General features: G+C 41.4%; 1 protein-coding gene across 1 annotated transcript in view; it reads right to left on the bottom strand.

Moving 5' to 3' along the window:
• Positions 1-7,365: 7,365 nt before the first annotated feature.
• AGPAT5 (1-acylglycerol-3-phosphate O-acyltransferase 5) overlaps positions 7,366-24,937 on the bottom strand; it is a 45,319-nt gene continuing 27,747 nt past the window's right edge. The window contains exons 6-8 of the mRNA XM_053286328.1: positions 24,185-24,346; positions 13,468-13,591; positions 7,366-12,943 (exon numbers count right to left, since the gene is read on the bottom strand). Coding sequence (XP_053142303.1) covers positions 12,718-12,943; positions 13,468-13,591; positions 24,185-24,346 — 512 coding nt within the window. The 3' untranslated portion in view covers positions 7,366-12,717. The remainder of the gene's footprint in view (positions 12,944-13,467; positions 13,592-24,184; positions 24,347-24,937) is intronic.

Raw genomic sequence — 24,937 nt, 5'->3', positions numbered from 1 at the left:
ATATATGGTAATCCACATCTCTCTCATCTCCATATCCCTACTAGCAGTGGCCTCAGCAACACAACTACTATACTGAAAAATATGAAAGGCTAACATATATTATTATTTATTTATTGCATTTCTATACTGCCTTGTATAGAAATCTCTAGGCAGGGTACCAATTAAGACATAATATAAAAACATTTAAAATTAATAAAAACAGATAAAAATCACGGTAGATAAAAACATACATTAAAATTCAAAATTTAAATTTCAGTTAAACGCCTGGGAAAACAGGTACGTCTTCAGGGTCCTCCTACAAGCAAACAGGGAAGGAGATGCTCTTATTTCAGCAAGGAGCACATTCCAAAGCCCTGGGGCAGCCACAGAGAAGGCCTGGTCCCGAGTTGCCACCAAATGTGTTGGCTGCAACCCTAACCAGACCTCTTCAGATGATCTTAATAGGCAACAGTGTTCACGATGGAGAAGGTGCTCTCTTAAGTACCCTGGACCTAAGCTGTTGAAGGCCTTATAGATAATAACTAGCACTCTGTATTTTGTTTGGAAACATATCAGCAGCCAGTCCAGTTCTTTTAGCATCGGTGTTTTATGGTCCCTTCGGGTAAACCCAGAGACCCATCTGGCTGCCGCATTCTGTACCAATTGTAGTTTCCAAACTACGTATAAAGGCAGCCCCACATAGAGTGCATTACAGTAGTCAAGCCTAGAGTTTACCAGCAGATGTACCACCATTTTAAGGTCATTTGTCTCCAGAATTTGACATATCTGGCATATCAGCCAAAGCTGATAAAACGCACTCCAGGCCAGCCTCAATCTGAGAAACCAGGGAGAGTTCAAGATCCAGGAGCACTCCCAGACTATGAACCTGATCTTTCAGGGGGAGTGCAACCCCACCCAAAACAGGTAGATTTAAACCATTTCTCGGACCCCGACCCCCTACAGACAGTACCTTCTTCTTGTTTGGATTCAACTTCAGCTTGTTATCTGTCATCCAGCCCAATATCACCTCCAGGTAGGCACTTAGGTGGGGGTCATGCCATTTCCTGATGAAGCTGGTATGGAGAAATAGATCTGGGTGTCATCAGCATACTGATAGCATCCCAGACCAAACTTCCTGACAATCTCTCCCAATGTTTTCCTGTAGATGTTAAAAAGCATTGGAGACAGTATGGGATCCCACACTTTAGCTCCCGTTTTTCAGAACAACAGTCTCCAAGTGACACTATCTGGAATCTGCCAGAGAGGTAGGAGTGGGACCACTGTAAAACAGTGCCACCCAATCCCACGTACTTCAAGTGACCCAGCAGGATACTATGGTCAATGATATTGAAAGCCACCAAGAGATCCAAAAGAATCAGCAGAGTCACACTCTCTCTGTCAATCACCAATTAGAGATCATCCATCAGGCCGACCAAGGCAGTCTCAACCTCATAGTGCCATAGTCAAGGTCGTTAATCTTTTAGTATTTCAAAAACTATTTAGCAGTGGATGTAGCCAGACCAAAAAAATGCTGGAAAACTACAAATTTCTGTATGCTGGGGCTCATGGAATACCCAAATATTATGTGGAGGTGTACTTGGAAAACTAAACAGAAGGCTTTGGTCTAAATTGGCTGCTACTTCTGTGGACCGAAGGCTTCTACTTTTGCTCATCAAACTGCACAAAAATTCCCTTTTAATAGTACGTTTAGATCATGCTGGTAATCTTACAAATTTAGTACCCATTAGGAAAGAGGTGTGACAAGAGTGTGTATTAGCCCCTTACTTATTTAATCTTTATATTAATGACTTGATAAGGCGTTTGCAGACATCTGACACTCATCCACCAAAACTAGTCAACAAGAAAATACCAATCCTGATGTATGCTGATGATGCAGTAATTTTATCTCAAACCAAGGTTGGACTTAAAAGAGCGTTAGATGCCTTAGCCTTATATTGCAGAGAGGAGCATCTACAGATTAGTTACGATAAATCCAAAATTATGTGTTTCACTAATAAAGTTTTTTAAAAAATTGTATGGACGCTAGATGGACATCGATAAGAACAGGTAAATCAAATAAAATGTTTTGGGGTAATCTTTCAACAGAATGCTGGGAAATCAGCACATGTAAGTATGATTGCAGGGTCAGCGAAACGTAGCACAACACCAATCTTAAGATTTTTTTTTAGAAAACAAGCTGCAGGTTTCATTCCAGCTGCTTTAAAGCTCTATTCTGCAAAGGTCATTCCTCAGTTATTGTACGGTATTCAATTAGGTTCATATTCAAGGTTTGACATTCTGGAAAGAAGCCAATCAGGGTTCTTGAGGAACTTATTTGGCACTCCAAAATGTGATTTTAAGGACGGAGGCTGGCTTGTTAAAAATCAAATCTCGGGCTTGGCTTTTAATTATCTATTTTTGGCTGAAAATACATCTGCAACCAGTTGGTTTAATTCCTGAGTTTCTCTCAGCTAGTCCCCAGTCACTATGGTGTGTTACAGTAAGTGATAAACTTACCTCTCTAGGTTTAGATCCAGCTCAATTGCTTGAACTGGGTCTAGCGAATGCGAAAACTTAGTGAGACAACGCCTTTTTGATATTGAGATCCAAAAGAACTGGGCTGTACTTCCCGACTTTTATAGAGTAATAAGAACTGGACTCTCCCCCCCCACAATATCTGTGACTATCACTTTTTCTAAGTTTTGATGGATATTTACGAGAGTAAGGGCTAATTCCTTTCCATCTGCACTGTTAGCTGGGAGGTTTCAGGGTGTGCCTTTAGAAGAATGACGCTGTAGTTGCGGGTCAGGAGATACAGAAAAACTGTTGCCCATATTCTTCTTCACTGTAAATTCCATTTATACCCTAGGGAATGTCTTATTGCTCCTTTAATATGTAAACTGGTAGGTCAATCCAATGGAAATCTTGTTAAACATCTGCTCTCAGATAACGATGCCTCAGTTTCTATTTCTGTAGCTAAGTTTAGTTATATTGCTTTTAAGAGGTATAATGGGACATCATCCTAATTGTAAACTGTGTGTGTGTGTGTGTGCGCACGTGCGCACACACACACTTTTATATTTATATTTATGTTTACTAGTTTTTATTCTCTGTTTGATCTAATGACCATAAATAAAATTACCCCCACAAAAGTGTGCAACATTGACTATATGGAATGTGGGTGCTTGGATATCCATGAAGGCAGGGAATGTGAGAGTGAAGGGAACATGGCATCTGGATGGATGTAAGCAAAAGCAGAAGGTAAATGTAATGCACCTTGGATGAAGGTAAGCAGAGTAATCCTGTTGTAGGACAGGCTAGGTTAACCACACTGTTAAGGAATGTGCAGAACGAAACAGATGTAACTAGAAGAGCAGGAAAAGAGTGTAAGAGAAAGGTAAGAGACCTTGAGAGTCAGAGGAAAATGTTGGGGAGCAAGACTTTAACTCCTTGGAGGAGGAAGAGTAGCCCTTTGCTGCCAGCCCTGTAGCTTCTCCAGATCAAGAAGCCAAACCTTGCAAAAGGTAATCCCTTTATTCTTTAGGCCAGTCAAACAAGAAGTGCCAGGAGTGAGTATAGCTTTTGAGGAAAATAGGGAAATATCTCGATGGGCCCCTAACCAAGCAGAGACAATTTCCAGTAGAACAAGATCCCTAAATAGAGAGACAGCTCTTGCATGGATTGCCGGGATCTGGAAGATATAATTTTCAACAGTTGACATGGACTTGATTCAGGTGGCTTAACTGTGAAGCCCCCCCCCCCCAACTCTGCAGCACTTGAACTGGGTCTAGGCTCGCAGGAGCAGAAAATGGATGGCTCGTACTCTTAGAATCTTATTGGCTGGGACATTCATGAGGAAGGGCCCTTCTGAATTCCCAGAATTGTACTTATTTACCTATTATATTTGTATACTACCCCAATCTTGCATCTCTGGGTAGTTTAGAGCAACATCAAACAAAAACAAACATAAAAACAGTTTAAAACCACAATTCTAGTTTAAAATAACTGCTGAAGAAATCTGGACTAACCCAGAAATGGTGTGGTGGAAGTGAACTGAATACACATGGCATACATAATGTATTCACAACAGTGCTTTGAGAGAATGAAAGATTAAAGCTCCACAGATAATAGGTGTCAGGAATTAAACAGAACCGATTGATGGAAGCTTAAATTACATCTGCACAACATGGTTTTTAGTCGTCTATGAGAAGTTGTGTACATTTGCAAATCACAAAGCTGGCCCCAGATCAGTCCAACAAGTGAGCTCCCAGGGCTGATTTAATGATGTGTGTCTGTGTGATGGTGGTGGGATTGGGGGAGGCGAGAGATGGCTAAATCATTTCCTGGATTTATTCCACCCCCCGCCCCTGAGGGAATGAAACCCATCTGTTACTCAATTACACTGTATTTCAGCTCACATGTCATAAAACTGGCTCCAGAAATGTTAGTCTATTCCAAAAGTTTAGGGTGGGGGGTGGTGGTCATCACTTTAAAGTACAATTCTTAATCCATTCTAGCACCAGACATGACAACCTGTCCAGTTTCCCAAGAGCCAGATGGATTAAAGCTATTAACCACTACATACTCCCCCATTCTATCACCCTTCAAAAGGTATACACCCACAAAATGGCAGAACAACTGAAGACAGACCCCCATATATTTTATCTTTCAGGGGGAAAAAGCCGTGGCTTGGGTTCACAGACTGTGCGCAGGAGAAAGTTTCCTAATGCTCTTTTGACATTCCTTTCGCAAGTGCTAGCAGCAAGCTTCTCACAATGCAGGGCCACAGTGGAACAGACCATTGTGTTAACAGGATGAGAATCATGGTTAATAAGGAAGATGCCGGCTGTAATATAATCCTAGTGGGCCATAAAGTATCATTAAAAATAGCTTGTACAAGAGCTTTCCCAAGTAGAACTTTGCTTGATTCGGGCTCACTCTTCTTCCACAGCACTCTTCTGCAAGGTCAGAAACAGTGCTTTGGGGAGTGGGAGGGGCTTTCCACTAGTACTTCTGGATCCAAGCCTTAGTTTTAATCCTTTTGTATAGAATGAATCTCTACTGCATGATGTAGTAGTGGCATAACCAAGTATCCTGCCATAGTCTTACACACCGACATGGGGTGCTTCTGCTATATTGGACAAAATGAAGGACTATAAAACACCTTCATGAATATGGAACTTGATGCAGCTGAGGAAGATCCTCAGCAATATTCTTGCTCTCCTTTTCTAGGAAGAAAGCTATGTAGAGGGATAGTAGGCGCTAAAGATGTAGTGCAACAAAAATATTTCTGGGTCTGGAAGGGAGTGAATGCAAGCACTTTCTGGGCCACACTGTTTAGGAATTGAAACCAGGCTCCATTTCCTGAAGTAATTTGCAATTCTGATACAGAACTGAATGTTTATTCAGGTGATGTCTGCTTGGTTATGACAGCTTGCAGGATAAAGACCCAAACATTCCCTTACATGCAAGTCATACTCAGTTTGCAAAACGCTTGAAGCAGGCATTGTTTTCCCAGGTTCCCTGTTCCCCTTAAAAAAAACAAAGAACTAAAATAATAATACTAATAATCAAAAGCTTTGCCCAAACGAATACCCTTTAACATGCTCTAGCTACATGTTAGTCCAGTGTCAACCTGGGTCTCTCTTAATTTTGGAGGATCTGATTTACTACCTAAGTTCATTGAGAACATCTTTGCAGTTTTGTAGGTGGAAGGACTTTTGTTCCAGAGCTCTGATGCAATAATGGTATAGTTCTTGCAGGTGCTACCACAATGTAAGTTGCAGTACTTAAGTGGTGTACAGTGGAGGATGTGTGTTTCTAAATGCCCAAAATTAAGATGTCTTCTTATGTGAGGTGCTTTAAAAGTGCCAGATTCCAATTGCTGCCTTGGAGAACTTCAAATCTCTTTGTAGTTCTGTAAGCTCAAGTTCTTTTCCCCCCCTCTTTGTAAGAGTTGACAAAACAAACTAGTATCCTAGACAGTTACTCTACTAGGAATTTAATCCTGTCTCAGTTTCCCCTGCAGTTTTACTGTACTGTGTCAGATCACATTGCAGTTGTGGTGGTTGACTTTTGTTGGCAATAACTTTAAAATTATTTTTATTTAGCTCTACAGAATGGGTCATGGATGACTTGAGGGAGAAGCAAAAGGTAGTGTGGCAATTTGTGACAACTTTGCCACACTGGCAAAACTTCAGTGCAATGTTGTAGAAGGGCAGGGGCCTGCTGCCCAATAAATATAGAATTTTCTCCCCAGAATATTATGATTTTTGACAGTATTAGAGATTTCAGGTGGAGATTTTTCCTGCAGAAAAAGTTTTGTACTTGAAATTTTTCTGGAATTTCCGCACCATACTTAATATTTCCATGGAAAACTTACAATTTCTAAAATTTCTACTTGGCTACCTGAAAAACCTACAAGATACAGTAAAATTACACAGTAAAATAAACCCCTTTAAAATGATAGTTTTTAACACTATCATTTTAGGCTTGAATACTCCCTGCTGAAATAAGAGCATCTCCTTCTCTGTTTTTACAAAGACTCTTAAGTCATATCTGTTTTCTCAAGTGTTTAAGAGAAGTTAATTTTAAACTCTTTAATTTTTATTTATTTAGGTATGAGATTACTTTTACTGCATTTTGTTGAATTTTAACATTTATTCTGATTTCTCTTTTGCTTTAAATTTTGTGCACTGCCTAGAGATGTACATATCAGGCGATATTAAAATATGATAAACTAATCTCGCCATCTCAGCGCACCACAGCTCTAACAGTAGATATGTTGAAGAGACCTAAATTACAATGAAAAAAGTGAAATACAATTTAAAAGGTTAGGCAACTAATGAGGCTGACTTTTCACATTATTAACTGGGCCGGACAGTGGTCATTTGTTCCAGTTTCAATATTTACTTGCAGTTATACACATTCAAAATCAATAAAGTGACCCTTTGAAAAAACGCCTCTACTGGAATGTGTGTTTTATATAATCCTGGCAGAAACTCTTAGTTTCCACAATATGAGCAACATAATCTATTCCATAAGTACAGATCATGACCCTTTCATGAAAGATTTCATGTAAACTGATGAGCTGCCAGATCATTTGCTAAACACTTATATGAATTATAAGACAAGGAACATATATTACCCAAATTCTAAAGTTGGTATTTTCAATTACTGTAATACAAATCCATTTATTGGCCTTTGTACTAGCTTTCACTTCACTGTATTTGCTAGGCATTGTATCACTGACCACCATCTGTCCCAAGTCGATCACACTAGTTTCATCTCTGTAAATTGGACACAATATGCCCAATTCCATCTAATTAAACCCCACACACAGAATTGTCAATTGCATGGAGAGAATGAGGAGGCTAGACACACAAGTATGGAGAAAGGGCACCAGCAATAAGCTGGCTGAACTTTATTGAATAATTAAAAACACCAAATCATCATATAACAGGTGTCTGATGTATCCAAGGAAGCTGGAGAGCAGAGCCCCGGGAACCTAAAGTAGTGCACTCCTACCCAGCACTACTGGGAACCATCAAGTGGCACACACTAGACTTAGATCCACCATCCTCCAAGCCAAGGGTATTGCCCCAAGGGACAACCCCCACACCCATGATGGCCACGGCAAGGTCAGGCCTTGCACCTGACACCTTGGTGTAAGCCGAGGTGAGTGAAGGATTAAAGAAGAAGCCTCATCCTGGTTGCACTTCCTGGTTGGAGTGTGTCCAGGCCAGTGGTGTGCCGGCAGCACCCAGGCCCCTATGGACCACCCAACAATACCTCCCACCTCATCCTGCCTAGGCAAATGCTCTGGAATTTGGAAGCAGTGCTGTTGCTTCAGAAGTGCCAGCCAGAGAGGCAAGGATATCCAGCCACAACTCCACCACTTGACAATGCCTCTTTGGCAACCCAGTTCTGTATTGGGTGTGGTAAGGTAGCAGGTCCCAGCCCACCCAGTTACAAGCTGAATTCAGTAAGGCTAGCGGGGCAGTTCATAAGCATACACACCCTGTGCTCTCAAACTACCCTAACCAGCCATTTCTTAGTCCATGTCATTTCATCTGGGCTTTCCACTTCAGCTGCACCCCACCCCCGTTAAACCTTTCAGTAAGCAAAGTAGCAGGTGGCAACTGCAGAGCACAACCATCCCACATCTTTTTGATTAGCAATACCACCGTGGAGGAAGGCAGCTGCTGTGCTGAGTAATTCTGTCCGGGTTTTCCTTGTTGACTGCAAGGGCAACTTCACCTACGGCAGATCAGGTTTGTGGAATCTGAAGGGTCGTGAGCAGCGGCTGAAGCACAACTGCAGAGAGGCTCAGTGCACGCAGAACAGGACATGAATGCTGGCTCAAGAAGTGAAACACTGTCCAAGGTGCAGTCAATAAAAACCCCAAACTCCACATCTTGCAAAGCAACGCAGAAGGTGGGGAGCATGAGGCTTCTGGGTTCCTCCATGCAAATCCCCTCTGCTATTGCATTAGCAATGGGGCGGGGAGGCACAGGGAACAATTCGCAGATTGACAGAAGGCAAAAATCATTTCACTAGCTGCTTTCATTACACATTTACAATTTATGTTCTAAATATGCCTTTGTTCATTCAGATAAACATAAGAATCTCGAGTGAACCAATACTTTTGAAACAGTCACAGTCACCTTTTATAGATGTGAAACATGAAAATGTTGAGATTTGCTCCAAGCACCAAGGAATTTCTGTTCCATTCCACTCTACAACAGAGCAGAAACTAAACCTGTCACCCTTCAAAACGCCACCTAGGACCAAAGTCCTTAGAGCTCTTTTAATATGAATTTGCAGCAACAAGGAACTGCTTTCTCATGGTACAATCCCATGCTTCTCAGAAGTATTTATGAATCAAGCAATAATGTGGATGGGGACAATCATGTGGGTCTTTCCTACATGATCACTTCTCTCTTTCTTTAAGAGAAGTGATCCCCAGTGGGGTTGAAGCCCCCACAATTGGCTGCACCCTCATGGTTGCTTGATTCTCACATGGGATCACTCACCATGAAAAAGCAACTCCTGTGCCTCCATGCTTGCATGTGCTCTGGGTCACTCCTTGCCATAAGTACCCCAATTCTAGGAGACCACATATTCTGGTTCTTGTATTTCAGCTAGGCACCATAGCATTGGTACCATAGCATTGTCTGTTTCTAGCATTTCTCCTCCTTTCTCTGATGTCTTATAGGCAGATAGAGATCTTGTTTTAGGCTACTTGAAATTCCTTCCTTTTTGATCTAGTGATGCCTCCCTACTTACACAGGTAATTATAATTCCTCTAGGCTGGGATATTATTATTTATTTATCATATTTTTATACCGCCTGATATGTAAATCTCTAGGCAGTGTACAAATCCTAGATTACAATGAAAAGATTTATACTGAGCCGCACCCTGGGATATGAATGCCTGCTCAGTTACTTAAGAAGAAAAATTAACACTGTAGTTCAAACGTGCTGTGTACACTCCTTATTTTAAGCATATTTTCTCACTGAACCGCATTGCTTCATATGCAGCCAGACCAATAGGTCAATTTCACAATTTGTGAAAACTATGGGGGTGGGAGAAAGAGTGCTACCTCATGGGGAAAGAGGAGAAATGAGTGGCTTGTTAAACACCAGCATGCTCTGATGAAAATCCTGCAGATTACAATCCTTCACCTGTAATCAGGGCTACATGCAAAAAACCCAAACCAAACACACACAAAAACTACCCTTGAACACACATAGATCAAGAGAAGCCATTTCCATGATCTCTACAAATTACTCAAATTGAGCAGATTTGCCAAATCAGATTCTGCTAATCCTAGGGACAGACAAGGAATTGAAAAGGGCACCTAAGCTCTACTCCAACTACTGAAAATCTGATTCAAACTCCTTTGTGACAGATTTCAGCAGGCACTGCTGCTCCACACCCTTTCAAATATCTTCTTTGGGAAAAAGGACCAGAAAATAAGATAAACACTGGGACCACATTCTGTACTTTCCTGTCCTGAGGTCTTGCAGGGTGAGATAAAACCAGCCTGTAATGGTTTTATCTCAAGTGTCTTAGCAGTTGACACACAAGGATATTTCTTTTATTGACCCAAATCTTTCAGACTAAAGACAACACTGACACATGCATGTAGGGTATTATACACTAAACTATACACTGACATTTAAAAGTTCAGAAACAAGAAGTAGAAAGACCCAAAATGTTCACTTGCCATATTGCTTTTTAAAATTAAAAAGCATCTGCACATGTTCTGCAATAGCAGCCAATGCTTCAAACAAATAGCATCTTTAAAATAAATGAATTGTGGGGAAGTTATGTATCTCAGCATGCCAAAAATATTAAGTTTAAAATAAGCTTCAAGAGGAGGATGATTTGTGTTCCAGATAATCTGGCATTAGGAACAGTCAAAAGTCTTTAGTTATTAAATCTCCAAACAATTGTTCTGCCTCATTGAAATTAAGCAGTTTGTTTTCACTGTAGAGTTGAAAGTTATTCTTAGGTTTCTGGACTGTTAAGATAGGCAAACAAAAATAAAAAATAAAAAATGTTGATCTGGACATTAAAGTTGAAAGGCATTTCCCAGGTCCAGGAATAGTGAATGACACCACCACATGCTTTGCCATTAGAGAGGGCTTCTTCTGCATTTCACAACCTTTGCTTGTCCAAACCTGGGAGCTGTAGTTTAACTACAGTTTATGAACCAGGATTTGAACCTGGGTTTGTGAACTGTAGTTAAACCACAGCTTCTGGGTTTGTACAAGCTGTGATTTGAAGAAAGGAACACAGAAGGTGGTAAGCAGAGGGGTAGGAGAGAGCACGTGGGCTCAAAAGGATTCAGATTGCATTCTTGACCAAACCACAGTTTGGTGAACTGAACTGACTCAATATGCTGTTTTCATTTCTGATATTTTGGATAGATCAACAAATTCTTTCATTAACCAGAGAGTCAACACAAGCAACCAGGATGCATAGCTGAAAGGCTGAACGACAAAGAGGATTAATTTTTCAAATGAAACTTTGCAAGTAAACTACACAATTTTAAGAGGAATACACAAGAACAAGGTCTAGCTTAATCATTCTTGTTAGAACCAAACACATTTAATATTTTAAAAATCTAGGACACTCAGTTTTAGTTCATGTTGGGCCTTAAACAATTCCAAGCTCCCTTAAAGCCAACAGAAACTGCATATGAAAAATTCAAAAAGATAAAAATAGCCTCTAACAGCTTTCATTTTGGTGATGGAATTCTGATGGGCTTTTTAAAATATAAAAACAACAAATATGAAATAAAACCTTCCTCCGCTTGGTACAGAACTATTAGCCCCTTATCACTAGGAAATAATACTCCCAATATATCACCAAATAGCCACAAGAATCACTGGATTAATGCAAAATGCATTTCCAAGCAGGTGAAATATTAATAGAACATCCATCTCTCACTATTATTCTACAGTGCAAACTGCATATCTCAAGCTCAAAGTTTTCAGTCCATCATAAGTGCACATCCAGTGAAAGCTTTGGAAGTATTCCAAAATTACCATGTTAATGATCTGACTGTGAAATGTTAGGTGAAATTCAAAATCAGTAGACAAAAAGGCACATATTTTACATTTTGGCAAGAACACATGGATGTTGCTTGTTACCACACAATACACTCTTAGCTGCATAGCAGCATTGCTCTCTGCAGTTCACATCCATTGGCTTCCATTTGACCAAGGGCCAAATCACCCAAGACATTCTCTTCCCCATTCCCTGTTGTCCAACAGAGGTATTTGCAGCAAAATATCCACCTGTATGACTTCCTACACAGCCATTATCTCTATGTAGGGGAAAATATCCTGTGTGAAGCAGTCCTGAGGTAATAGGAAACTTTGGAATGTTTACCACTGTTTATGGCACACATATTGCAAGTTAACTAATCGCTTGGCTGAAGTGTTCCAGCAAGCTTCTGGGAATCTAGCAAAGTTTAGAACATAGGTTAGAACTGTTAGCCCCAATTAGTGTTAATATATGAACATATCCCATATAATCATGTATACCAACACAGGGTGTTCAATTAAAGAAAACAAGCAGTTTGCGAATAAACATTTTGCAAAAAGAAAGAAACTAAACTCAGCTCCTAATATAACGCAATCCAAAGATCATGCATCCATTAAACTCATTTCCCCAAGAACAGTTTTTGACCCCTACCTTTTTACATAGCATTTCATGTTCTACCACTTTCTTTGGAAGTTTGAGAAACATATTCAGATTATTTTTTTTAAGTTGGTAGATATTAGCTTTGGTTTTTAGTTTGTGATGCAGCTGTCATATGTTGCTGCAGTGAACTAAAGAACAACAAAGAAAAGGCAGGTCAGGAATAAATACATATAAGCCTAAAGTAATATCAGTAAATACATTCACATATTCTGTTAATCATGTGAAGATAGATATCTTTTCATGGTGTGTGTGTGTGTGTGTGTGTGTGTGTGTGTGTGTGTGTGTTAAACATAACTCTGGTTATCTGCTGCTTTTTCTGCAAAAATCAGGAGCCCATTTTAGAATTACATATCCATATCCCCCCACACCAACTGTAGTGGGTTTAGGTCACAAGTCCCAGGTCACCCAATGTGCCATTAATAAGGCTTTATTTACACTTCTTTATAAATTCAAGAAAGAGTTTGATGTGATGTGCAAGATAGAACAGTAACGTCACTGACTGCAGGTGCCGAATCTCCTTACACTGTAACACTGACCCACAGCCAGCCAAGTAAAGTCCCATATATCCATGTTTTTACGTAAAGTTTTCTTCCAGATTCTGTCAGTAGCATACTAGCAGTCAGGCCACTTAAAAACAGTAAGGATGGCAATGTTTTCTTGAGACTTAGTTTGGAATGAACACATTTCCCAGGGAACTTGTTTCTTCTTTTTGAATCTTTTGCATCATAAAATTCTATTAGTAACCTAGGGGTGAAAAAGAAGAAAAATAGAGTAGCACATTTGTTATCATTTCCTTTTGGATAGGAGCTTTCACAAACATTTTCCTATCAACCACAATTTATCCCAAATACTCTTGTCCAAGAGCTGTTCAGTTCTGTTTTGAGAACTCCAAATCCTTACATAGTCATAAATCCAACTGTAGTGTACGTTTCAACTTAACGTTATTTCCACTAGATTTGGAGCCATATGATTGACTGCCTCTATTAGAAATGGAGGAAACACTCTCTGTAGTGACATCAGCACACGAAGCAAGTTGTACTACTCTTCATGGAAGGGAGGAGGGAACTTGACTTTTTGGTAGAAGCTCAGTGTTCCTTATAACATGTAGTTTGGAACATGGATATTAACTGGTTATGATGCAACCACATAGAGATTTATATAAGGGTCCAATAGCAGTGCCGTCATGGGGGATTGATCCTTCCTGGGGTTCTGGGCCAACAACATTTCCCCAAAGATGCTACGTGCTGACCAGCCCTGTAGATACTTACTTATCTTTGATTTCAAAACGTTCATGAAGCCATCTTCTCATATACTTCTGTTCTTCTGGAATATCCTTTAGTTCAATTCGATCAACATAAATATGGATTCTTGGGCACTTATTACAAAGAAAGTCTAAAAACCAAGCAAGTATCATCATCAGCATCCGTGTCCAGTAATGAGTAATTTCATTATTATTCAATTCAATTAGTCAAGTGTAGAGATTGTGCACTGATTAAACAATCCTTCAAAGGAACAGGTTTTTGAAAATGTAGTTTGGTAGTGAGAATTGTTTCAGGACTTGAAACTTGAGTAATTAGAACCACAATACATAGGTTCTTTCATCTATGTTTGAAAACATTTACTACTAAAATTATGGACTATATGATAAACATGTATTTAAAATGCCACAGTTTTTAAACCTTACACCTTCTCTCTTCAGGCTTTCATTACCACTAATGACCAGGAGTATTAGAATCCCAGCTCAAGTCAGCTGTTCTGCAGTGTTATTTTAGATTTTTATGCCATACTTTGGATTATTAGAAACAACAGTTAATGACTTCTGGCTTAATTTGGCTTGGGTGGGGGTGGATTGATTATACCTTGTATTTAAGGAGATTCTCAGTATATCACAATAACTTTCAAATACAAGAACAGTAGTTAAAACAGCATATTAAGATCACATAAAAACAGCAGGCAAGCTAAAATGATACCAACATTAGTAAGCAGAAAACCAGCCTCAACATTCCTGGGTTAAAAGGCCTGGACAAATAGAAACATTTTTACTGGGCACCAAAAACTCATAAAGAGTCAGCACCAGGCAGACAGCCCCAGGGAAGAAATTCCAAAGTCAGGGAAGCAGAAAACCCCCCATCCTCAGCCACTACACCTTCTCTTAATAGGTGGTGCTACCAAAAGTGGCTCTCCAGAGGACCTTAAGCAATAGATTGGTTGGTTTGGGAGCAGGCAGTTCTTGAGTTAATCTATAAAGCACCTTATGGCTTGGGACCAAAGTAACCCCAGCACTTTGAACTGAGCCTAGAAGTACATCAGCTGCTTTAAAGAAAAGAAAATATGGCGAGAAATCAGGAAACAATTGAACTGGAATGACAGTACTCTCCTTCTATATTAAACGGGACAGTGTTTTCAAAGAAAAATGCATCGGACACACATAATACTATGTTTCTTAACACCCTTCCAACTTAACACACAGCCAGATGGAAGTATTACTTCCCTGGGATCCTGAAGTTCCACTTAGGTGCGCACACTGCACATAGTCTAATCCTCCATCTCTCCCTCTTTAAAGCATGCTGCCTCATTTCTAGTCAAAGCCATCCCTCACTAAGAAGTGGGTTGTGTGTCTTGAGAATCACAGTATTAATCAAGTATGGGAGGGGGGGAATTGTAAGAAATCCAACAGATCTCAAATTGAGATTCACCAGAACTGATGGAGGAATTTTAACATTTTAAAGGCATGCCAGCTTTTTGAAATCAAGGCATTTGAGGGTTCTGATGGGGAGGGGAGGAAAAGGAAAACAATCTAGTGGAATGTGTCTCTGGTAATAAAAATGTTACATACAGTGCAATTTTAATAATGAACTTCAGTTTGCCTTATTAGTCCTGTTCAGACAGTCCAAGTAAAGGGATGCTGAACTTGTGTACAGAGTCCTGAGAGTGTGCTGACAAGTGCTGCCCCAGCGCAGAGTGCTGAGAAACTGCACACTGCTGCGCTGTACCCAGTTACATCATTTGTCTGAAGTGCCATAATGGCCTAAGTGTGAATGTGGTTGCTTCTGTGATCAGAAGGCCTGGGCACCAGCCCATGAACATAGGAAGCTGCCTTCTACTGAGTCAGACCATTGGTCCATCTAGCTCAGTATTGTCTACACAGACTGGCAGCAGCTTCTCCAAGGTTGCAGGCAGAAATCTCTCTCAGCCCTATCCTGGAAATGCCAAGGAAGGAACTTGGAACCATCTGCATGCTCTTCCCAGAGCAGCCCCATCCCCTAAGGGGAATACCTTGCAGTGCGCACATATGTAAGTTTCCCGTTCAAATGCAAACCAGGATGGACCCTGCTTAGCAATGGGAACAATTTGTGCTTCCTATCACAAGACCAGCCCTCCTCCCTAAGAAAAGCAACAACCACAATGCTTATGGCACTTGCCACTTTAGCAAACACCATGACCAGGCAGAATGCAGGGAGCAGTGTTCCAGCTATTTCCCCCCATCTCTGTGCGGAATGAGATTTGTTCTGGGCTGAAGTATCATTGTGTGTGCACATGCATTCAGAGTGGGACCTTCCCAATTCAACCTGAGTGGGATCTAAAATTAACTGAGCAGACATAAAAAAGAACTTGTGAGCATGCTCATGCTTTAGAGGGAACACTGGCAGGGTGCTTCTTTGTGCATTAGCACTGGGGCAGAACCTCTGGGCATGCTCTCAGGCCTTTGTATGCAGGTACAGTGTCCATTTTTTGGACTGTCTGAACAGGCTGTTTGTGTGCAATTTGGATATCTACTTATCACTTAATTCTGCTGCATAGCAACAATATAAATCCTAATATGTTTCTTTCTCAAAAGTGACACACATAGCTGAAAAACAATCAAGGCAAAACAAACCAAAAAACACATCTCACTCATCTACATATAGTTAAATTCACTGACTGAGCTCTATGGTCCTCGTGCAAAGTTGCAGGACTGTGCTTACATTTGTGAATCCAAATTACAAGTACAAGTTACTAACATAAGCCTGGCCATATATGTGCAATGTACAAGCAGTTAAGGAACAGATCCTGCATGCTGCCATTGACCTTTTGATCCACCACATCGAGAAGTTCATTTTAGGATCCTGGACAAGTGTCTCAGCCTCATAGCACCTCTGCAACTTTTCTTCCCAAGTTTGGAAGTCACCGCTGGCGAAGTCTCTTCGCTCCAATATGTTGCTCTCAGCCATAATACCACTGACAAAAAACCCAAACATACCCTAATTCTTCAATGTAGTTGCAATAATTGTCAACTGGATACAATCAAGAGTGCCGAGCAACAATTTTAATTATGCAGTTAATCTTAGGAAGACTTACTCATCTTTTTTTAAAGACACAATGTCACTGTAACCATTTCAGCTTACCAGTGGATAAGGACAATTTATGGCATTCCTGTTTTTGTGAAATAACAGCTGGATTCTATCATAAGAGCCACTAAAGGTTGATGGTTGATGGTGGGTCCCATGACCCTTTATTTCACATTGGCTCAACTCTCCAAAGGCTTAAGCAATTAAGTAAAAAACAAACAAACCAAAAACTACCACCACACTAAACTTCATTGCAGCAATTTATTACATACAAATTACACATCCAAACTTTAGTATACTGAACAGAAATGCCAAAATTGATGGGCTGCTTAATTCTCCCAAACTTGCCAGAAGGTTATTCTTGGAAGCAGGAACAACTCAAAACACTCCTTATAAGAAGCAACATAATTAAGAACCATACATTACTACAAGTTTTTGATTAGGGGCAACTTTTTCACTGTGAATCAAAAATTGATTAGAATGTGTTAAGCAAACTCCCATGGGAACAAAAACATGAGTGACTTGGGGGAATTATTTCTAGCTTAGGAATAAAGGAAAAGAAACTAGGCATCAACAAGCATCTGTGTTTGCTTGCAGAAGCACCATAATCATGAGAAACGGAAGGAAGAATTAAGACTATTTAAGAGGGATTACACTGCAAAGATATCAAACCGTTAGAGCACCAACTCTTGGTACTGAGAGGAAAGCAGAATTAATGGCAATGACCTACAAAGATACAGTATTATTCTTGGAGTTTGCAATGGGGGTGGGGGAGGAAATCACCAATTGGGCGACATCCAGACTAGTTAGTTATGACTAAACACCACTGAAATCAATGAGAAAACTTAGTCAAGACTAACTTAAGTGACATTGATTTCAATGGGACTTAGTCACAGCTAACTTAGCCTGAATGCTGCCCTTTGTCTCCAAGGAAAGGATCAAAGGAGAGAGGGAGAGAAAGAGAGTGTGTGTGTGGATTTCAGAATCAGAAATAAGTCGAAAGAAGCTGAAGGCATGAAACCATGAACGGATTAGATGCTTTAAGTAAGTGTGTAATAAACTACCCAGAGATGCAAGTTTGTGGCACTGTATGAATATACTAAATCAATTATTAATTATTTTTTAAATATATATCCTGCTCTTTTTCCACGGAGCTCAGAGCAGTGCAAAACCCCAAGAAACAGTAGGTAAGAACCCAAAACTATTACTACAGTGTGGGCATGTTTTCCGTTTCCACACCCCCAACACTCAGGAACATTTTGGGGGGGGGGCACAGGAAGCTGATAGAGCGATCAGTAAAAATCACCCTTTCCCCTTGAATGAGCGGAAGAGCTTAACTCATGAAAATACTAGTTGTGAAGCTACCCAGTATGTTCTTCATGCCCTTGCAAGACTGGTCTAAAAGAAAAAACCAATCCCTCATCATCTGGGTGAACATACACCATCACTGAAACTGGATGTGTCATTTACTTGAACATTCTTGGCTTTCACAAACAAGTTATACCCCTCTCTCTCACAACCCTCCCCCACAATCACAGTTCATGCCAGTGGATGAGTGCAGATTCTATTTTGAAATCGAGATTGTTAGCATAATGTAGGAAGGAGACAGTTATGATAAATTAAACACTGATCAGATCTGATGAGCATGCTGAAGGCAGTGTGCTATTTCAGAGCTGAGGACGCAGAATGATCATTTTAGAATTTCTAGTAGAAGTAGCAGAAAGGTGACAATGAACTGGGAGATCTGGCGGCAGTTTGGATAGTCACAAACCCTTTAAAGATGACTAAATCTGCCATGGTTAGGGCAGGTCCTGTGATTACCTTGAACATACTATCCCATATAAGAACTAAATGGGGTAGGGTGGGACATGGGGGACTGCAGGGCAAGGGAGACATTCCAGGACATAAATGGTCTCTTCGTGTAGTGATGCTAGAAGTGAAGGGTAGGCCACTGTCTCCCTAGCTGGCTGGGATTCAATTTCCCTAAGAATTTCACTAGCCGGTTCTTCTACTGGATCCCAGCTAGGATCAATCTCGGTTATGCTTGCGATGTGAAGGGTCTTCTGATGCAATTCTCTTTTTAATTCTTGGATTTGAGACTGGCATTTACAAGGCTGTTTTGTGTCTGGCCTAGGTTTTGAGAGTTCTTTAATGAGATCCCTGTAGCCAGGGATGGCTGAATTCTTTTTCTCCAATTCAGCCAATTCTGAGGCTAAACGTTGGTTGGCGATATCTAGGCTTTCAATGTGATCTTTATAGTTATATGCTGAGTCTTCTAGCTGTTTTAGAGCCAGAGATTCCCTGGTTTTTGCATGGCTTATCTCTTCCTGAGCTAAATCTAGCTGTCTCTGCAGGGCAGCCATGCGAGATTCTGTGTGAGAAGTCAAGCTTTTAATTTTCTGACATTAAATCTTCATTCTTTTCGTGCTCATAACAGTGGAGGCACCATGCAAAAACATCCTTAGTCACATGCTTCTTAGGACCCAATCAGTTATTTCTGTGTAGTAATTTAGTGCAGGAATCCCTCATATCTAATCAAGTGACTATTTTCACATCGTGTTCTTCACAAGTGACCCACTACGTGTGCACTTTGTGCTCTGTATCTGTATTTCAGTACAAAGTTTATTGAAGAAGCTATTGTTAAATAAAAGAATATTCTACTGAAATTGATACAACATGATCTGAAGCAACTGTGTGGAAAGTAAAGAGATAACACAACTGCTATACTTTCGAGTATAACTCAATCTGGACATCTCTGAGTGTGTCAAACCTTTTAAGATAGTGCTACACACATCTGGTTATCCTGACTGCAGTAATGGGAACATATGTTCTTTAAAGTATGGTTTTGCTTAAAACAAAAATCAGTTTCACAAGAGAAATTAATCTACTGGTTTAAGTCATAACTGTTCATAAGCTTGTTTTTCATACGACAAGTTGAAATCAAAAATGCTAAAAAAATGCAGGGTTTGCAGTGCTGGAATCACAATGAACTCTGTACTGATCCCCATATGTTTTGAAAATACAGCAATGCAATCCACATGTTATGACCCAAGATATTAATACCAAAAGAAAACAGTTCTAAGACTATTAGTGCATATCAGAAGAATCAAATGTTAAGGTCCATATGAAACATTTACACCTCTATGCATTCTAGGGACCTAGAATGAGAGAAACACAGTTTAAATCTCAGATTCCAAAATGGATGAGGGCTCAACACAACTATCTCCACAGGGTGGGCTCTTGCTATCTTGCCAAATACAGTCATCACTCGCCAACCGCGAGGGTTCTGGTCCGGGAAAACTTCCCAGTTGGTGAGCAATTGAAAAGCATTGGAAACAGCGTTAAGGGAATCGCGTTTGCAAAAGGACTGAGAAATACAGAAAAAGTGACAAGAAATCACCCCAAATCACCTGGAATCCCCTTAAATCACCAATAGACAGCAAGAGGAATGATGAGGGACCCCCAGAAACCACCCAAGATCACCCCAACCCCCCCCCAAATCGCAAACCACCCCCAAAATTACAAAAATAAATAAATCACCAAACCACGGGGTGACGGTTGGTGAGACCTGTCAAAATTTCCCAGTTGCGATTGGGAAAATTCAAAACTGCGACTGGGAAAACCGCGGTTGGAGAGGGATGACTGTTCTAGCAAAATGGATATAGTAGCTGACCAGTCTGACCCAACTTTATGCTATCAGAACTCCTTCTTTCCACAGCACTGACTGAACTGGCACATCCACAGCACCGTCTGCTTTGTGCCCATATCAGATAGTGCTGACTCACCCTCTTAGCTCCCATGACACTCAATAGAAAACATTACCCCTTTTCTGATTTGAAAACATTTTTTCCTTTTAATAACAGACTCGCTCCATGATGTGTATAATACATGGAGATATATATTTTAGGACAAAGGAGGCATTTCTTTTTTTTTTAATAAGTAATACTTGCCATTTTTTATAAGTAATACTTGCTTCACAAAGCCATTCTTTCTTTGCCCGTCAGCCACATGCTTCCACCCTCTCCTTTCTCCTCAACCAATGGGCTCAATCATTCCATTCAGTGATCTGCCTGCTCGCCCATCCCAATGTACCGTGTACTGTAGAATACAAGTACAAACAGTTCCTAACCCTGACAGCAAGAAACCTGTTTTCTTTCTCCTGCCAAGGCAAGTTATTGAATTTGTACTACTCTTCTTGTCCAGGCAACTCAGGGGCAAAGAAAGGGGGAAGAGAAAAAAGTCCATGTTTGCTGGTGCACGCAGGGAGCTGCAGTCTGGCACCCACACAGTTTCAGTGAGCACTGGAAGGGGAAAAGTGGTGGGGCAGGGAGGGAGAGGTACGAAGAACCTTCCCTGTCTCTTTAAAAAAATATCACCAAACCACGGATACTTGGTTTGGCAATTGCCTGTCCCGCCCTTTGAACCGGCTCGGACGCCAGCTGATCACACGGGTTTGGTGCTCCAGAAAGGAGTGCCGAGCCAGTTTCGTGCTCATCAATAGAGGTGCATAAAACAAATCGAAGCAATGATGTTCTTCCATTTTCTTTTAAGATTTAATTTTGCATACAATACATGGGCTTATTATAATTTCATCATATCTTGTAAAGAGACCTACTTTGTATCATATAATAGCTTGTAAAGTACCTACTTGTATTGTAATCGGAGAATTATGGGTACTTCCTCCATTTTGTTATCTTAGAAACTCCCCATTTGAAGCCCCTTTGCCTATGCTTTCTTTTCTTTGAGACTGTATAGCTGACCTAAGCCTCCAGAGCTCTGTGCTTTCTGGATAAAGCTTGCTGGCAAACACTTGGTCAAAGTCTCTCCAGGAATTTTGCCTGCCTCTGCACTCTACCTTCGCTCCCTAATCCCAGCTTGTGATATATATCATGTAAGAGCCTAGTTCGGAACTCTGGTGCCAGCCCAACTCCAGACACTTGAGATCTCTTGAGATTAAAGGTCCACCTTGGCAGCCTTAAAAGCTCCCCTTTTTCTTCAGTGAAGGCCATAATGAATTGGATCTCTAGCTTGGAATTCACCCCTCCCTTTTAGTAGGCCAGGAGAGGCAGCAGCAGCAGCAGCCTCCTCTTGACTTTGCAAGTAATTTCACCCCCAAAATCAGTTTGGTGTCCTTGCCCCAAACATGCACTAGGTATAGTATATGTGTATAAGAGATATGGGTCTGTGCAAGCTTGGTAAAACCAGCAGCTGGACTTCAGACCAAATAATATTCCTAATGGAACACACATTTTACTACATTTGCCAGGCAGCATTATACTTACCCTTGCAAGTAAACACTTTGAATTCTAAGTAATGGGCAAAGAGGCACCTTTTAAGTGGTGGTTCTCTTATAAGAGCAACTGTCCATATTCATCCCCAGCGTAGCATCCTTTCCAGTTGATGCTTATGGAATCTCTGTTTTTAGATTGTGAGCCCCTTTGGGAAACAGGATGATTTCCACCCCCACCCCACTTCTCTACTATGTGAACTTGTTGAAAAACAGTATTAATGATTTATAACTAGCTGGTCCTGCACAGAACATCTGCGTGCTAGGACTTTATTGCTCTCCTTAAAGTTCCATCACAGCCTCTGCTTTATTGCTCAGTGTCAGACACTCCACCTGCAGCCACCCCCTCCTCCCCTCCACTCACAGCCACCTCTCCTCCCCCCCACTCTCAGCCACATCTCCTCCCCCCCACTCTCAGCCACCCCTCTCCTCCCCACCAACACTTTCAGCCACCCCTCTCCTCCCCACCAACACTTTCAGCCACCCCACTAGCAGCCACTGCTCCCCTCCCCTCGCAGCCAACCCCTCCCCTCCACTCCCCCACTCGTGGCCACCCCTCTCCGCCCCAGCACTTTCAGCCATCCCACTAGCAGCCACTGCACCCCTCCACTCGCAGCCAGACAACCCCTCCCCTCCACTCGGAGCAACCCCACTCACAACCACCCCTCTCCGCCCCAGCACTTTCAGCCACCCCACTAGCAGCCACTGCACCCCTCCACTCGCGGCCAGCCACCCCACCCCCTCCCCTCCACTCCCCCACTCGGAGCCACCCCACTCACAACCACCCCTCTCCTTCCTAGCACTTTCAGCCACCCCACTTGGACGCACCCCCTCTCATCCACTCCCCCCACTCTCTCAGCTCACCCAACCGCTGCTCACTCCCTCAGCTCCAACCGCTGACCTCTGATGCCCTGCCGAGTCTCCTCACAAGGAGGATGGCCAAGCTGGGGTGGGAGAGAGTACCGAGGGCCATCTATGCAGGCTGGATGGGAAGCCCTGGCTTTGCCATCCTCATCGCAAGGAGACTCAGCAAGGCGTCAGAGGCCGGCGGTTGGAGTTGAGGGAGTGAGTGATGCCGCTGCTCTTTCTTTGGCCCGCCTGCTCTTCCTTGGCAGCAGCTGCGCCTCCATCCACTCCTCAGCCGCCTCCTCCATGCCTTCTCTCTCTCTCTCTCTCTCTCTCTCTCTCTCTCTCTCTCTCTCTCTGAGTGTTATCCAAACTCTCACGAGATGTGCCACGTACCACGGGATTTGTTATATGTCCCAAGGCTTTTAAATATAAAGAAGATAATAATAATTTATTATGATGATTTTACATTTTGGTTGCCTTGACAGTCAAACCAAATTTGTGGCCACCATGATCCTGTTCCTCTCCACAACCTGGGAGAGCGGTGATGTCTCTGAAATCATGCTAAGCTCTAGAGAACCTCTCAGAAGAGTAGGGATGACCCCCCTGTACTGCCCCCAGTTCCAAGCTAAGAAGAAAAGCACAGGCTTGTCACACTCAGCAGGGCATAGGAGGAAATGAAGGATCTCCAGTCTTAGCAGATCTTCAAGAGCACCACAGGAACAGCTGAATGAAATCTTAGTGGCAGATGACAGTTCAAAGAATTTATTCTGGGACATTAGAAAAATGAATACATTCTGATGGCAAGGAAGCAGATTAAGTATGCTTAAGGCAAAGTGCCATTTTTGCATAGAGCACAAGAAGTGATTGTTTCAAAGTCATGGGGAAGAGCTGTACAAGAAAATGCTATCAACTTGTTGCAACAAAATGTGGCAATGTGTCATAATGTGAACTCCCAGCAAAAAAACCAACAATGGCTGCCTTTTTTCTTTTCGTAACTACTCCTACAGAGAAATTCAAGGTGATATTTTTGAGTGATAAGCAACAGATTTGTGTCATGTATTCATAAGTGAATATGCCCCCAAAAAGGGAGTTGGGAGGCCACAAGGCACTCTCCAAAAGACTCCCCAAACCTTACCATTTTTACACCCGTTCACTCCTCCCAGCAGTTGTTTTGATGCTTTTCCCCCACCCTAAAAGAGATTTTGATCACGACCTAGTCAATTAGAAATCACCTAAGTAGCATGCTAATACAAGGCTCCATGGAGCCAGATTTGACTACATGGTGAACCAGGTGACCCAATAAGCTTCCTGTCTGCCCATGACTGTAAACATAGGCAGATATCAAGCATTGGTAGACGGCACTGTAGGGCTGGTGGGCTGAATTTGGCTTGGCGGATCACAAGTGAGTGCAGGCCTCATTGAAGACATTGCTGACATCTAGTCACTAAAGCTCCATTTTGCAAGCTGACTTTTTGTAAGCTTGAACTGGGTTGAAGAGAAGGTTTCAAAAGCACCACTCACCTGTCATGGTTGGTGCATCTTTCCTTTGTCCTTTGGGGTCCAAAGTGCCTTCATAGGCCACTGTAACATCATAAACTGCATCTATATAGTCTTTCATAGAATCAACAGCAACATGAGTAGCCTTTACCCGTGGTGTAAGAACATGCTTTAACACTGCAAGTCCTAAGCAAAAAGATCAATCGATCAATCTTTAGAAGTACTGTAAGCAAAAAGACTAGTACAGCAAAAATATCAAATTACACAGGAGATTTACTTCTGGGTATGATAATGAAAATTCTTCCAGTCTGAAGGCTCTTATTTTACAATGAATCTCACAACCATATTATAAGTTAGACATTTTTAGTTACAACAAAATCCTACACAAGTTCACATGGAAGGAAGTCCTACTATGTTCAATGGAGCTTATTCCTGGATAAGTGTGCACAGAATTGAAGCCTTGAAGGAGAAGGAAAAACAACAACAGAGAATGTCTGTCTTTATTTTTTTGAAATATGAACTGAAATTCCAATATCCCACTGTTAACAGAACCCTGTCTTCCAAGAACAATATTTTTTAAAACAGGAAGGCTACTCAGTCTTGCCCTCATTTTGTACAAGAAAAATAATCTGTCACGGCAATATCACTCTGCTCCTTTAGAGTGTATAGCCGAATGCTCAAACTATGCTGTTGGTAAAAGAGATTTGTTTCAATGAAAAAGGGAGGATGAAACCCTTCCTTTACAGACTTGTTAAGATGTTCGATTTTCCAGACAAA

This window comes from Hemicordylus capensis, chromosome 1, assembly GCF_027244095.1.
Source record: "Hemicordylus capensis ecotype Gifberg chromosome 1, rHemCap1.1.pri, whole genome shotgun sequence".
Taxonomy (NCBI): Eukaryota; Metazoa; Chordata; class Lepidosauria; order Squamata; family Cordylidae; genus Hemicordylus; species Hemicordylus capensis.
This window is presented reverse-complemented; position numbering and strand designations above follow the sequence as displayed.